Here is a 16,916-nt window from a genome sequence, read left to right as displayed (position 1 = left end):
AAAATGTAACTTTTTGTGATACGCCCTTTGGGAAAAATAATGATTGGTATGATATTGAATGTCAAAATGCAAGAACTTGTTATTTAGATTCTTTACGAGTATTTGATAGTGTTAAATCTCAGCAAAATAGGGAATATTTTTGTTCATGTAAAAAAGAATACAAGGCTATTGTCCGTAGAAAGAAAAGAATTTTGAAATAAAAAAAATGAAGGAGCTTGAGAAGTTAAAATGTTGTAATCCAAAACAGTTTTGGAAGTATTTTGATAAAAAACAAAGTGTTAAAGGAGAAAATAATATTTCTTTAGATGAGTTTTTTGAGTATTTTTCAAACTTAGAAACCGATTTATTTCAATGTTAAAATGAAGAAGCTGAAAATTTTTGTTCCGTTCATAACTTTGACGATATTGACTGCCCATTCGCAGAATTAGATTGTACAATTACAGTTGAGGAAGTCTTAAAAGTTGTTAAGAAACTTAAAAGGGATAAGGCCATGGGTAGTGACTTATTGATGAATGAATATTTTATGGAGAGTATAGATATTATTGCTAGTCATTTTTGTGATATATTTAACGCGGTGTTAAATTCCGGTATTTATCCGGAAAAATGGTACGAAGGTGTGATTATACCATTGTTTAAAAAGGGCAACAGGGAAGATGTAAATAATTACCGTGGCATAACCTTAGTTAGTTGCTTATCAAAAATATTCACAGGCATACTTAATAATAGAATTATTTCTTTCTGTGATAGCAATAATGTTATATCCGACACACAGTTCGGTTTTATGAAAGGCCGTTCCACCGTAGAAGTTGCTGCTTTTGTTTCAATGTCTACTATCCAACATTTCCTAAATGAAAATAAACGATTATACGCAGCTTTTATAGATCTTAAAAATTGTTTTGATAGTATATATAGGAATGCTTTATGGCTTAAGCTCTATAGACAAGGGATGCAAGGCAAATTGCTTAGAATAATTAGAAATTTGTATGTTAATGTCAAATCTTGTGTTAAGAAATGTAATTCATATTCTGACTATTTTTGTTATGCCTTAGACTTACGTCAAGGGGAGGTAATGTCCCCTTTGCTCTTTGCGATGTTTGTTGAGGATCTAGAATTGCAACTACAATCGCCCGAAAGCCCTAGTATATGTATAGACGACATAGTTTTAATTTTGTTGTTGTTTGCAGATGATATGGTCATTCTAGGAAAGACTCCTGCAAGCAAATGTTCTTCAGATTTTGATCACAATAAAATTTCTTTCATCTGTTTGTTAAAATGGTTTCTCGACATATGCACATAATTAATTTAAATTATATGATTGCATATATGTGTTTATTGTATGATGAATTACTTTTGCACAAATCTCAAATACTATTCCTGCTTTGTTTTACTTAGTATGTATTATTGTGCAATCAATATACTTTTCAAGAGTTAACCTAACCATGTGACATGATATATTGTATTATATATATATATTTGCAAGACGATGTATTATGTACAAGTCTCAAATAAAATGTCTGTTCTGTTCTGTTCTGTTCTATATAACATGGACTGTAAAATTATGTGCAAACAGAGTTACATAATAATCAATCCACGCAGTATTTTCTTTTTGTAGGCCTGCAAAGAAAAGAAGCAGCATCCGTGTATTTTTAACATAATTACATTTTTACATTTGGCCCATAGTGTTCAAACTTCATAGGATGATTGTCCATATTGGGTAGAAGACCCCTATTGATTTTTGCTTCACAAGGTTAAAGGTCAATGTCACTATAACCTTAAACTGAAAACAGTTCCCGCTCAATAACTTAAGTATTAATCAACCTACATTTGTAAAATTTTAAAGGATGAACAGCAATGTCCAATACATGACCCTTATTGATTTTCGGGTCATAAAGTCAAAGGTCAGGCCACAATGATCTTTTACACTGAATAGTGTGGTTTCTGGAGCTTATATTTGGTAGAAGAAGAACCCTATTGATTTTTGGATCACAAGGTCAAAGGTCAAGTTCACTATTACCTTTAAACTGAAAACAGTTTCCGCTCAATAACTTAAGTTCCATTTGGCCCACAATATTCAAACTTCATAGGATGATTGTCCATATTGGGTAGAAGACCCCTATTGATTTCGGGGTTACAGGATCAAAGGTCAAGGTCACTATTACCTTAAAACTGAAAACAGTTTCCGGAGTATAACTTAAGTTCCATTTGGCCCACAATATTCAAAGTTCATAGGATGATTGACCATCTTTGATCGTCATTATATCGTCGTCGTCGTCGTCATCATCAAAGTCATAATACGTGCAGCGTCATTAGTTTATAATAATTATAATAATAATAATAATAATAATGATAATAATAATAATAAAAAATAATAATAATAATAATCAAACATTTTTAAATGAAAAAAACAACAACAATATTTCTATTTACATAACAATCATTACTGTCATTGATCAAATCTTTTACCAAATTATCTTTCAAATAGAAAAGTGACTAACATGATTCATATACCTTACATAATATCAGCAATATAACTTGATAGTTAACAACATTTTTAAAAGCGATTGGAAATAAGGAAGTGTAAGCTTTGTTATTTTTATACTTTTATTTAGGTATAAAGTCATCACTGGAAATACGCGCAGACGACTTACTCCAGCGAACTTTCAGTAAATCTGTTTAGGGGATAGATAAATGTAAGGAATAAAATTTTCTCCGTTGTAAAAAAATACAACAAATAAATAGTTCAAGATGTAATCAATCATTGCACTGGACATGCGTTTTATTAGACACGGATCGAATTATTTTCGATTCCTAGATTTGTTGCCATATTGTAATACATGCGGACCACTGCAAAAGAGAATTCATCCATGATTACGTGTGTCATTTTTGTATTCACTTGTGTATTCTGATTGGCAATTGTAAAATTATTATACTTTATTGATAAATGTCACCATTAAATTAAAATGAATAACTTACTACAGCAGACGGCATAGGTGTCGACTGGAGATATTTCACAATAAGTTCCTGGGGGACATGGCTGACTTGTCGGTCCTCTTCCACAGAAAATACCCGGTTCTTGTTGCCCAGATGGGCAATAATTCGCTGAAATATTAAACGAATTGCACGATCACTATGAAGTACATTGAAGTTAAATGCTAAGACCTTATTTTTTCATAACTTTAGCGAGAATACTCATTGTAAATTGAAGTTGATTGCAATAAGCATTTTACTGTCAAACTATTCCTTCTAGAATCACATGATCTTGCACGTGTTAGCGATATATGTTATCGAGTCAATTCATTTACAGAACATAAAAGGGGCAGGGGACCTAAAAATGAACAATTTTGTAGTTCAGTGTTGCCAGAAGGCAGAAACCCAATTCCAAATATTTCAAGTTCTATCTGTTTCACTGATAACCAGTTGCCCAGCAATATTGAAGGATAAATGATATACATTGAAGAAAATTAATGACTTACATCAATTTATATTTACCCCACCCAACAAAAATCACACCTTAAATATAATAATATATATATACCTTCATGGAGATGCAGTTTACTTCAGAATTCGTACGATTTCTTAAAAAAATCACTTACAGGCAGTGCAATCACCGGAATTTTAAAAAAAATGTTCATACGTTTAGATTTTTAACAAAATTTATCTTACGTAAGGGCCGAAAAGTTGCGATTGTCAAAAAATACATACAAAGCTACTAAATTGCTTACTTTCGGGTAAAACTCCCAAAATACTGCTCATATCCTACTGTTGCTGTTAAATCCAACACAAACAAACAAATACAGAATTGACTGACTTATTACAGTTCATTATACAATATAGGCAGTTTCAGGAAGTATATTGCAGTTTATTGTTGCTTAAAATGCCCCATTCAGATATGATTTGCATGGACACAGAACTAAATTTGTCTTTAAATATGAACATTTTTGCAGTTTAAGTAGAACCAAATTTGAGTGATTGTGCTATGAATATAAACATGTTAACATAATGTTTATTTCTTAATGCTGCCAAGAATAGGCTACCGATTCGCTTAGCTCCCCTTTTGCCTAAGACATGTGGTTGGTTTAGGAAATAAAATATTTTATCAAAATTATCCGTGACTGCTCATAAAGGAGTCAACAAAATCTCTAAAATCTCTATATCAGCCTTTACGTATCTTAAAATTAAAATGACAAAACCAACATAATGCGCTTGCGACCAGCATGGATCCAGACCAGCCTGCGCATCCGCGCAGTCTGATCAGGATCCATGCTGTTCACTATCAGTTTCTCTACTTGATATAGGGTTTGTAAGCGAACAGCAAGGATCCTGATATTTTTATAGGCCAAGGAAAGATATTTTTTTCTATTACCAAACAATCATATCGGAATTCTACGTACATGTATTGATTTCTAATATTACAACCAAGACTAAATAACTTACTAGTAAACTATTTCTTACGTCCGAATTTTGGATAAAAGGGTTTTCCTCAAGACCATATAAAATCTTGAAAAATATCACTTTAAAGCCTCGTGAACGAAGACTATTTACACTTCCGAGCAATTTGCAATATAACTTTCAAATTTTGCATTTCGTTTTAGTATTCAAAGGGTGTCGTATATTTTTCAGAACCGTCTAAAACTATAGTCTTTTGACTTTGATAAAATAAGTCACAATCACCTTTGTTGGCGACATAAATTTATATAAGTTATGTTTTTAACCGAAGTAATGCACATTTTCTACCACTGCTGTATAGCAACGAAGTTACAGTGTCCTAAATGAATATTTTGAACAGTTTCCTTTGAATGACACGTGGCCGAGGTTTACATGTAATTATCCATTCGTATTGTAACATTAATATAAAAGAGCCTTAGAAAAATATGATAAAAAATAAGCGGAAAAATGCTTAAACTTGCAACTCACATGCGTTGATGTTGTGCCCGCACAATATGAAAATAATTCCTAAAATCAAAGACAATATTTTGTACGACTTTTCCATGTTTCAGTACGACAAACTTTCAACGTTATGGCGAATCAAGAAATGGGAAAACACTTGATCGCTAATAAAAATGACCAAAGCAACATATTGTCTAAAAACCCAAGAATTGCTTGAAGCTCAATAAATACATGTACGTTTATACGATATCGAGTGTAAAATATGTGCAAATAGAGTTACATGTACATAATAATCAATTCACGCAATATTCTCTTTTTGTAGGCTTGCAAACAAAAAAAAAACAAAAAAGCAGCATCCGTGTAATTTATACATTATTCATTTTAGTTCGATTATGTATAAAGCTCATAAGCTTTTTTCGGTACTGGAACCAACTAAAACTCAGCAGTAAGTGTCAAGTTCACTGCTTAAGGAAACAACGGCTTGCCCTTACCATGTTTTGACCATATGCGGTCAGCACCCGTTTTGAAAATTTTAAATGGCTTTTTAAGGGTATACATTGTATTTATTAATAGCATTAATACTGTACACTTTGAATAGATGTTATTTCTTAAAAGTGGCAAGACAATTATTTATTATTTGAAAAGCATTTCTGACATCTGGCAATGTTCAGAATTCTGCTTCATTACCTCAAAAAATAATAAGGTTTTGCATTCGTGTATGTCGTTATTATATTATTATAGACGCTTGCAAAAGGTATTAAGTTGAAAGTTTGTTATACTGATATAATTTTCGGAAACAATTCATGCTCTACTTTAACGTATTAAGTCTGTGTATTTTACAGTTTGGACAATTATTTCAAAAAATGTGTACAATTTTCTGTGAAATAAGTTGATAACCCTATTTTCCTCAAAACAATATCCACGTGTCTCTGGTGATAAATAATAAAATAAGTACATAATAAAATGGTAAAACATATTATATTTATTTATGTATAAACTTATAAATATACAAGTTTAAGCACTAGACACTGTTAAAAAAGTTAAAAAAAAAAAAGATTAAAAAATATTTTAGATAATCGCAATATTTTTTGTTATTGCCAGTGTATTTGCGCGTAAATAACGCGTTTGTGTTTATATAGTTAACTGACGAGGCATTCTACACAAGTGTGTAAGTCAGTGGAGATTAACCTTGGAAATGAGATTGACCGAAATCAAGGAACGTGTAACTCTGGATGCTACTCAGAAAATAGAAACGAGGTAAGCGCTTTTCTTTGTTACATTTGTAAGTTAAGTTGTGTAAACCTACTGAATTTTTTATTCATGCATTTTTCACACTGTGTTAATATCAAAAAATAAACATCAACAACAAACATCATCATCATCATCATCATCATCAACAACAACAACAACAACAACAACAACAGCAGCAGCAGCAACAACAACAGCAGCAGCAGCAACAACAACAACAACAGCAAAAACAACAACATCATCATCATCATCAGCAACAACAAAACAACAACAACAAAATTTACAAACAAAAGCAAATGGTAATCAAGATCTAAGATATTTCATAGCAGAACAATCGTTAAAACTATTTACTTACTTTGAACCATGCACCTTGATTGTAGCTAAGGGGGTTGACAATAATGGCAAAACCGCTGTTATATCCCTGCTTGATCGCAAAAGGCGACCAAATAGGTTCGAATTAATGAAGTATTTGTATCTCTTGGTTCTGACTCCTGGTGTTGCATGAAGTTTTAAACACCCGAGGTTAGCCAAAATCTTTTTTCCTGTATGGTACGGAATATTTGTAATGCTTGTAAAAAGTTCTCCAAGACAACTGATAAGAGATTATGGGCGATAATGTTTGGGTAATTTTGAATTTTCTTTGTTTTTTTTTTTGTATTTGGTTTTATATTTCCTATTGTCCAGCTTTCTGGAATTACTCCTTTATCAAAATCAATATTTAATAATTTAATTTTTATTTTACGATAACAATTTTATCTACACCTAGATGATTTTTTTTGAATTTAGATTTTTTAACATTACCTTATATTTTCTTTTCTGTAATTGTGGCATTTATATCCTTATTTTCAGTAGAACAGTTTCTAATACCGTTATATTGATAATCTTCATTTTGAATTAATATCTTCGTCCAATGTTTTAAATACTCGTAAAACCTATGTAATGAGGCCATATTTTCTTGTTTAAGTGTGTGTTTCCATTAATATTATGCCAGTATTGTTTTGGATCAGCGTGTTTCAACGTACGTATTTTTTTCAATTTTACTCTCATTTTAATCATTATGTGCTTTGCTTAAAGTGTTTGTATATTGTTTACTTAATGAAAACGGTTCACAAACTTTTCTTTTAACTTTCAAGATGAAATTGAAAATACAGTCGCTGATGCTGTTAAGACTATTGTCTCATGACTAGACTTGAAAACGAAATAAAAGTCTTAAAAGTTATGTTTATATATTATGTAGTTATATAGTATGTATACATATTTGAATATATAAAAGAACCATTTCTTTAACGTACTTTTATAAAGTAGCAACAGCACTAATTCCTTGCTCGGCGGGCGTATAATATTTACATATAAAGTCCTGATACCCTGAACATTATCTATAAGCCATTAGTTCATGTATATGTGAACATGCTTAAGATTTTAACACGTTTAGTTTAATCAACTGCTCTAATATTTATTTATGTAGATAAGTATTGATAACTGAACAAGTAACACTTGACTTATTACTTACGGGTAGTAAATCACTGTTACTTTCAAATAAAGGGATTTGACTTGAGTACTTTAATGTGAGGCTGTATCGAGAATTAATGGCATTTCACACAATTTGACTGAGGTAAACATTTCATAAATTAGAGAGCAATTTTATTAGCTTTTTATTTTGCCTCCCTTTCATGCCTTTCTTTTGTGTTATACATGTATACTTTTATGCAGTTTATATTGTATATGAAGAGCAAAGGTGAATTCATTTTGAGTGTGATTACCCTTTCAATTGTTATTCAATTTTTATTTTACTTCGTCTAGCATCGATTTCTATCATAGGGAGTGAGGAGGGAGCAGGTGTCTAGTCACACCGGCATTTTAAAGGTCATACCTACATTTTAAAGGTCATATAGCGACTTTCCAGCTTTAACGGTTGGAGATGACAATAGATGCCCATCTGGTCCATATTTCAGACACGAGCTGGCACCTGATGAGATTACCTTACAACGTTTTATTACCTTTATAACATCAATGTTCTTGTCGGTAGAAAGTTACTTATTTAAATTCAATCATTCCATAATTATAGGTATGGCAGATAGCGGCGTGGTCTTCAAGCCGAAATTCGAGAACAAAGTTGCCATAGTAACAGGAGGATGTCAGGGTATAGGCAGGGGATGTGTTGATGTATTGGGTATGCTACAAACTGTCAATCAATTTATATTGATTTATCAGGGTATTTTTTTAATTAGAATAGTGTGTTAAAGGTTCATTTAGCTTCAGAAATGCTATCAGTGTATTTGTTTTGTTTACTTGTCTAGTTACAGTTTTAGTATTTAAATTTTGCTACATTGATAACACATATGCAGTTTCAGTGCTGCTCATTAAACAGTTGTTAAACATCTAAAATGCTCTAAAAAGAGAAGATATGAATTATCGTAAGATAATAGTGAATAAAGCTTCGTCGGACCACAACTTGTAGTCTTTTATTTTTTGTAAAATATTTCAAGAACTGTAAATCAAGTCTTAAAAAAATCCTCATAAAGATGTTCGAGTAGTGTTAACATTAATCAGGAAAATGTTGTCTATCTGTATTTCAGCTGCGAATGGTGGAAAAGTAGCTGTTATTGACATTGATGGTGAGTAAAACAAAATGCTCTGTTATTTATCGTAGCTTATATTTATATTGCAAATTATTTATTCATATCAGCCTTAATGTTAGTCTTTTATGTATTATTTTGTAATAAGATACGTTGCTTTTATCTAGAAGCGCGTACAGTATTAATAATATATTTACACATGAAAATATTTCAAGAACTTAATAAAAAAAAGTTGGGGGTAATGTACATAACCACTTTTATTTTAAGAGATTTTTGAAAAGTTATTTCTTGTACAATTTAGACGATACCGGAGAAACGTTGAAAACAGATGGTCCTGGACAGATATTGTTTGTTCATTGTGATTTAGTGAAGGAAGACGATATAAAGGTATACCATATAATGACCCGCGTGACGACAAAACCAACATAGTGGGTTTGCGACCAGCATGGATCCAGACCAGCCTGCGCATCCGCGCAGTCTGATCAAGATCCATGCAGTTCGCTTGCAGACCCTATAACAAATAGAGAAACTTATAGCGAACAGCATGGATCCGGAAAAGACTGCGCGGATGCGCAGGCTGGTCTGGATCCATGCTGGTCGCAAACCCATTATGTTGGTTTTGTCGTGACGCGGCTCATATATATATTTCAATATCTGGAAAAAAGTGATCCCGCGGAAGCATCAAAATCAGCAAAGTTACTTGAAAATGGAGGCTCGGTTTAATTGAGTCGGCACATGAGGGATAATGAATAAGTGCAACACCCCTCACGCCCCTAGCACCGGCTTGAGCGGTACTCAATTCTCAACACTTAATAGTGCTGGCATAAAGTGCAACATCCCACACTTAAAAGTGCTGGAATCATTGATCCCGAAAGATCAGAAAAATATAACAAGAAGTTTAGTACGCGGCAACTTCCCATATATGCAGGATAGAAGGAAAAGCCACTTAACTGATTTATAGAAAATTTACAAAGCAAAAAAGAAAGAAAAAAAAAAGAAAACAAACAACAAAAATTCAGACCTCGCTGTCGAGTCATATTTACAATATTTACTTAAGTCATTGCTCGATGAATGATTTCTTTCACCCTTCTACAATCAGCGAAGTATATGTTATATAGTTCTACATTGTCTATTTATCAAGCCCGAATTAATTTAATTTCTATTAAAACATTGCACTTTAGACTAGTATGATAACGAATAAAAACGAAGATATTTTATTTAGGCAGCCATACATACAGTGATCTCAAAGTTTGGAAAAATAGATTGCCTTGTCAACAACGCTGGATGGCGTAAGTTTTCATTTAAAATAATTCGGGTTTCTTTTGGCATTAACTTTTGTGTTGTTTTTAATGCCATTAATGTTATGCAAAATAGATTATGAAACCTACACTGCATTTGTCCGACGATTTTGCAAGTTCGTATTTTCTAGATAAAAAGGACGCCAAAATGAGGCAGATTACGACACATTGAATATGTCGTGATTACGCAACTTATTTTACGTCTTATCACATTTTCGCATTTTTGTTTGTGTCTTTGTTTTTATTACTTTGCTTTATTGCATTTTTGAGCTTTAATCTTTTGTTCTTTCGCATCTTGAAGTTCCAGTAACGCATGTCGGATTTATTACACACAATGCCATTATCATTTTATTTACAAATATATGTGAATATAATTTGTAAGCTCTCGACGTTGCCATTAATGCCATTAACAACATCGTTAAAACAGGAGAGAAAATAAAACAAAACCAAAAAACACATAAAAAAACATGTTAGAATATATTTTTGTAGATCCTCCAGCAAGCAGCATCGATGGTTTTTCAGCTGAGGATTTTCGTCAGTTGTTGGATTTGAATCTCGTTGCTTATTTTCTAACTAGTAAGGTAACTAGTTAATCAATTGTGATATTTTCATTATATAAGAACATGATTTATTTATCAATTCTGTGACATTAATAAAAAATTTAAATGTTGTAAAGCAGACTGGCAACTTAGATTAATAGATACCCGCCAGCTTAGATTAGAACTTATGATATAAATATCCAAGTTGCATTGCTCTTGCTAGGCACATAGTTCTGTAAAATGCTACAGTTGATGATGTTATATGTGTATTACACATTTGTCCTCTAATGCTGTTTAAAATAACTAATATGGCGGAATATAAACATAGACAAGAAGTTCTTCTAGATAATTCGGAACACTAAACAGCAGTAAAGTTTATCCAATCTTTAAAATGAATCACGTAGTGACATTATATCTAATGCCATGATATCTTCTTAATGATGATTTTTTCTTAAGTGAACGTATTATGTAAAGAGTTTTAGATGTAAGACTTTGTTTCAGTACGCGTTGCCGTATCTGAGACAGTCCTCTGGAAACATTGTGAATATATCAAGTGCCGTTGCTATCTGTGGTCAAGCTGATGCTGTGACATATACAACAACTAAAGTAAGTTACAAGTGTGATAAAACAGACGAATATAAGCAATATAGTAATATTTTCAAAAAGGTGAAAATGTTGAAAATATTTTTTTAATTTGTATGCTAGTTAATGTACTTGTTAATATGTAGTGCATTTTAGGAGTAAAATGTTTTGATAAAGGCCCTTGTGGCTATCAACCTTTCAGTAATTAGACAGAGCACCCTGATATTGTTTTGACTTAAGCCAAATTTTACCCGTGAAGCAGTCATCAAAAGCACGAGGATATATTTAGGGAAGCAATATATTTAAAATAATTTTTATTTCATATAATTTTTTAAGTAGTTGAAGGAACATGTGGACGCCATAGATTACGATCAAAGGTTAACTTTTCAGCTGAACTTGTGAGGCAAGCCATAAAATGTCCATTTATTTAATTATGGCATGAGCGGGCAACTGTTTTATGAGCTACCTTGGTAGCTCCCTCAAAGACATTAACGAGAGCCGCTACCATAGCAAATGTTAGACAAATGTCTATTAAATTAACTTTACAGGGAGGAATAATAGCTATGACTAAAGCGTTGGCAATTGACGAGGCAAAACATGGCGTCCGGGTTAACGCGTATGTTTGATTTACACGGATTTTTGAAAATAAGAAGAGATAATTATATTCTCTATGCACGATATAAAAAAATTAATTGTAAAAGTTTAAAATATTGGTAAAAGATTTTTATTCTGACTAGTACATTTGTATTGTAAATATGTATTCAGTTTACATATTAACGAAATCATTTTCAATCATTTAAGCTGTTATTGTTACGAAACCATAATCTTTATTTGTTTTTCAAGTTTTAAAATTTTATTTTGTAAAAAGTGACGTGAAACCCCTGCGTGCACGTATTATTAACTCAAATCTCGTTCATGAATTTCAAAAAAACATTTGCCTTTTTTTCTGTAGAATTTCTCCGGGTTCGACCTGGACACCACTTCTTGAAAAGTTATTGAAACCTATTGACGACAAGGAGGCTGAAGTAGCCAGATACGAGGGTCAGAGTGTAGGTGTTGATGCTACATGTATATATAAAACGTGATAAAATATCACAATGACTTATCAGGATTTGTAAACATATTTGAGCCGCGCCACGACAAAACCAACATAATGGGTTTGGGACCAGCATGGATCCAGATCAGCCTGCGCATCCGCGCAGTCTGATCAGGATCCATGCTGTTCGCTATCAGTTCTCTTCTTGTTATAGGGTTTGTAAGCGAACAGCATGGATCCTGATCAGACTGTGCGAATGCGCAGGCTGGTCTGGATCCATACTGGTCGCAAACCCATTATGTTGGTTTTGTCATGGCGCGGCTCTTGTGATTTGTCTTTTTTGTTTAAACCGTTAATTGTAAATGTGCCTTATTTCATTTTTACCTGTCTCAGATATATTGAATGGAACAATTGTCATGTACTTACCATATTTCACAAATGTATAAGGAATATGTAAGAAATGACTAGACTGGAGCATAAATTTCGTTTTCAATCAAATTATTTGCATGTGGTTGATCAAATTTTATAGCAGGCTTTTACTTGTGATATTACTAATTAAGTATCAATGATGATGTATATCTTCATCACCTGGTCAGTTAACAATTACCTTTAGATAGAAATTAATGTACTAAACGACATCAGTGCCTACAGTGCTTTGATTTAATACTATTGTTTGTAAATGATATTGATATAATATTATTTCAATAACTATAAACAAATACTTTTGTTTTTTATCGTTATAGTTACTACGGCGACTCGGGGATGCCCGTGAAATTGGCAAGGCGTGTTTATTTCTGGCTACCGATGCAACATACACAACAGGCGAGAATTTAAGTTGTTCTGGAGGTATGGAGGTTGGGTTTGGACAGAAATGCTGACGCTGTTTAAACTAGTTGTCTTCCATAACATGCTGACATGTATTATTTCTTCGTCAGGAGCGATGTAGCCATTTGTAAATGTTATCAGGGTTACGGTATATTCATAGAAAATGAATAGGATAAATACTTTGTATTGAATTGTCGAAGGGTAAAATATTTCTGGTGGAACAAATACAAACTCTTGGCGTAGGTTCGATGTTATGTATATTAATCCAACTAAAAGTGGTCTAAAAAGATAATAAAATAATTATACATCTTACAAGTACAATAATACATATAAAAGCAAAATACAATGAAATAACAATATATACACAATCGACGCGGAATAAGAATACAATCAATATCCTAATATTAATGATATTATTTCTTACCACAGCGTCTGTATGAAGATATTAACTTATATAAACTAAAGGAAAAGGACGACGCTTCTGGTCTGGTTTGCAGTTTTCAATTTCTCGAATGTTTCTAAAGCACTGTCTAAACTATAGGATTCAAAGGCAAGTTTTGGCTCTTCAGATTTACCACCGTCATAATCTACTACAATGAACTTTTTCGTCATTTTAATATGTCTTCGCTGGTTTTCTAAGTAGGCGAATAGAAAAGACTGGACCTGAAACATATACACTTTAGATAAGTACTGTGAACGTGATAATTATGGTAGCCATTATGTTTAAGTAAAGCTAGGTTAAATTTAAAGAAGCAATTTTTCCACAAATGTCAATTAAACATTATTTTTGATGTTATATAATCCGGTATCTGGTAAGGTTTACATCCTCTGATTGTCCAACGTGTAAGGATTAAATAGTATAGGCTTGCTCAGCCTAAGATCATGATTCTTCACTAACAGGATAGAAACATCTCTGAATATGTCTAAAAGTACGGTCCAGGATAATCCTATCTCACGTGGGCTTATCTCACACTCCACGTGCAATACTTCTACACATACGCGATATTCACTCATCTGTAAACAACAATGAAACCTTATTAGGGCCATATGTGTTCACACCAGGTGCCAGTGATGACTTAATGATGACTACAGGTAGGCTATAATGTTCCTTTGTATTTTTTATTTGACTGTGCATTGTCTGGAGACACGATACGGTAGTTTTGGACTCGTTTTCTCATTATTTCATAAAATATTTTGAGCGGGTTAAAATGACAGCTATGATCCGCTAAATCATTGTATTTATTTCAAAATATCTCAAGTTTGAAATAAATGAAATCATATCGTGCAATTATCACTTAGTGTCTCGCATACTAAATCAGGGCTGGGAATCAAAACTGCGTCATATCCTGCAAGATGTAAACAAACGCCGCCATCTTTGAACGGAAAAGGTATGTTTTTGTGTATTACTCTTTTTGTTGGAAATGACTGAAAACCAAATAAAACAACAAAGAAGAGTTGTTTTTAAAAATTTCATCCATTTACTTGTATACTATAAATATTTAAAGTACATAATTATGGATGCTTTTTTAAAATCTTACCGGTCTTTGTTGTTTTATTGAAAATAAGATGTTTTAAAAACATTTTTTGAGTGAAAAAAATATTTTATTAGTGAAAAAAATATTGTATTTATAAAAAATAAGTGGGCGTGGTGCGGTACATTTATACTATCCAAGCCACACACCGACTGCCTTTGTAGTCAGGTAGAAATGTAGAAATGCGTGGCTGCCAATGATAACAGAAACCCTCTCAAAGTGGCTAACATTCTGTCAGAAAAATTAAGATCATTTATCTGTATCGTACCTTTACGTGTAAAATTTTTCTCTTGAGAGAAAATATCCTAACATAGAAATCCTAAAAAAGAAAAAAAAATCATAGTTTATCAAAAATTACTTTTTGCCTTTTGATGTTTTGTAAAATTAGAATTAAAGTAATAAATGTTCTTTAGGCAGATAATAAATGTTTACGAAAATTTATAAGTATAAAACATTTATCACATACCTGTAATCAAATGTCCTAACGAGGCTCGTGTGGTATCTTCAGTCACACAATGATCCAATGTACAACCGTTTAGGAGTAAGTCTGCTTTATATAACACATTGTAATATCATTTTCCATGAAAATACTATGATCAGATTTCTTCTTGGAATAGCGTAGGGTACTTCTCTCTATATTTAGATTGACATTGGAATAAACATGATACATTTTCTTTTTACATCGCTGTTTTTATTTTGCGGTTGTCAAGTTTTCCTTATACAGCTCAAGTCGCACAATGATCAAATGTACAACCGTCTAGGAGTAAGTCTGCTTTATATTACAAATTGTAATGTCATTTTCCATGAAAATACTATGACTAATATGAACACTATAAGATTCCTTCTTGGAATAGCGTAGGGTATTTGTCCCTATACATGTGTTAAGATTGACATTTGAGTAAACATGATACATACTCTTTACAAATTTGTCGTTTTACATAGAAATCTAGAAGTTTTTATCTTTTGCTTATACAGCTTTTGTCCCATTTTTTTTCTTGAAAGTCGTTTTCGTAATTTCTATGAAAATATTCACAAACAGGAAAATTAGATTTTGTGATAAAACTAAAATACGATTCTTAATAGGTACCTATATTTTTTCCTTGTTGTTGTTATTGCACATTCTAGAATGTTTGCATGAAAATAAACTACATTTCTTTATTTTGTGTTACAACAAAACAAAGCAAATAAGGCAAAACTGGTACTAACTTTTCCCTTCTTAGTAAACACACCGTACAATCAAATGGGCAGACAGCTGTTCCAGCGTCCACAGCTGTACCAGTATATACATGTCGGCGCGGGGAATACAATTGACGTACGGTCAGTATTCATCTATTTTTAACAAATCCCAACTGTATTCGAGTAAATCAATGTTATGGATTCATAGTCAACATCCAAAGGAGCATGCTAACAAATTTTTGGCCCTGTGCAAGCTTTACTTCACATGAATTTTGACTGAAAATAACCACACTATCCGATGAGATGCGGTATTTTTAGTTTGAAGTCACAAAAACTTATATTTTCTCATGATAATTTAATCCTTTTTTCATTACGATTCGTAAACGTCAACATTTCGTCATTAAAACATTCCAAACCATACCTTCAAAAAAGCTTTTCTGTTAAAGTTATAAGGTATTTAAGTTTGAGTGTCATCAAAATTTTAGTAATCAGCTGTTCGCTTCTTTGTAATGATAACATCGACAGCAATTCATCAGCAAGAACGAATAACGCTGAAAGCTGTTCAAAGAAACAATTACATGTATTTACAACAGCGCCTTTGTCCTACAGTAACTAGGAAAGAGTAAAACTTTTTTGTTAATTTAGAATATTACTTTTTTCATGATACTTTCTAATTATATTATTTTTATTATTACTTTCTATTATTTGTTATATCTTAGGTTAGAGACCTTGATCTCCATTTACCACACTGTATTTCAATATAAAAAGGTAGCAAAACCTATTAAAGGGACTCCACTAAGGTTTTTTGACATGACGGACTGGAAATAATTTTTGAGATTATTTCTCCGTTGATGTAGATCTATACTAGTAACTTATATGCAAAATTTCCGATCATTAGCTTGCTCCGTTTTTCCAGAATATTATAATAGTGAAAAAATGACCCAAAAATTGAAAAGAGTTCAAACGCTTTTCACTCAAATCGGACTGAGAATAGCACAAACATATGATTTTCAATGTATTTCTCCTATATTTCTTGGTTATATTTTATTAATATTTATGTTTTAGTGCTCATGTTTTTTTTTATGTGAAAAAAATAAAATTTCATGTTTTTAGGCTTATAAACCTCAGTGGAGTTCCTGTAATAGGTTTATGAAATGTTTAAGTCAAAAAGCAAAGGCAAATTTAACGCTTAATATGAATATTCAGTCTTGTAAATG

The 16,916-nt window shown here is 32.1% G+C and overlaps 2 protein-coding genes across 2 annotated transcripts in view; one reads left to right on the top strand and one right to left on the bottom strand.

Annotated features, from left to right (window-relative positions):
* The window catches only part of LOC132740379 (uncharacterized), a 66,305-nt gene extending 61,198 nt beyond the window's left edge, over positions 1–5,107 (bottom strand). Inside the window, exons 1-2 of the mRNA XM_060728276.1 lie at positions 4,915–5,107; positions 2,974–3,099 (exon numbers count right to left, since the gene is read on the bottom strand). Coding sequence (XP_060584259.1) covers positions 2,974–3,099; positions 4,915–4,990 — 202 coding nt within the window. The 5' untranslated portion in view covers positions 4,991–5,107. The remainder of the gene's footprint in view (positions 1–2,973; positions 3,100–4,914) is intronic.
* Positions 5,108–8,202: 3,095 nt separating this feature from the next.
* LOC132740378 (17-beta-hydroxysteroid dehydrogenase 14-like) lies at positions 8,203–13,115 on the top strand. Its single transcript, XM_060728275.1, has 9 exons — positions 8,203–8,305; positions 8,712–8,750; positions 9,013–9,098; positions 9,934–10,000; positions 10,499–10,590; positions 11,050–11,154; positions 11,679–11,746; positions 12,083–12,179; positions 12,910–13,115. Exons 1-9 carry the CDS (start codon positions 8,203–8,205, stop codon positions 13,042–13,044), a joined length of 792 nt encoding a protein of 263 aa, XP_060584258.1. The 3' UTR covers positions 13,045–13,115.
* Positions 13,116–16,916: the final 3,801 nt, after the last annotated feature.

The sequence above is a fragment of the Ruditapes philippinarum genome, unplaced genomic scaffold, assembly GCF_026571515.1.
Source record: "Ruditapes philippinarum isolate M1 unplaced genomic scaffold, ASM2657151v2 ctg3368_1_1_1_1, whole genome shotgun sequence".
Classification (NCBI taxonomy): domain Eukaryota; kingdom Metazoa; phylum Mollusca; class Bivalvia; order Venerida; family Veneridae; genus Ruditapes; species Ruditapes philippinarum.
The sequence above is the reverse complement of the archived record's forward strand: the minus strand, read 5'-3'. Positions and strand labels throughout refer to the sequence as shown.

Bases quoted from the DNA above. Each gene is read 5' to 3' on its own strand.
- LOC132740378 (XM_060728275.1), top strand. From the start codon at position 8,203: ATGGCAGATAGCGGCGTGGTCTTCAAGCCGAAATTCGAGAACAAAGTT. The intron at 8,751-9,012 runs GTGAGTAAAACA...TGTACAATTTAG, and splicing joins AGCTGTTATTGACATTGATG to ACGATACCGGAGAAACGTTG. The intron at 9,099-9,933 runs GTATACCATATA...TATTTTATTTAG, and splicing joins TGAAGGAAGACGATATAAAG to GCAGCCATACATACAGTGAT.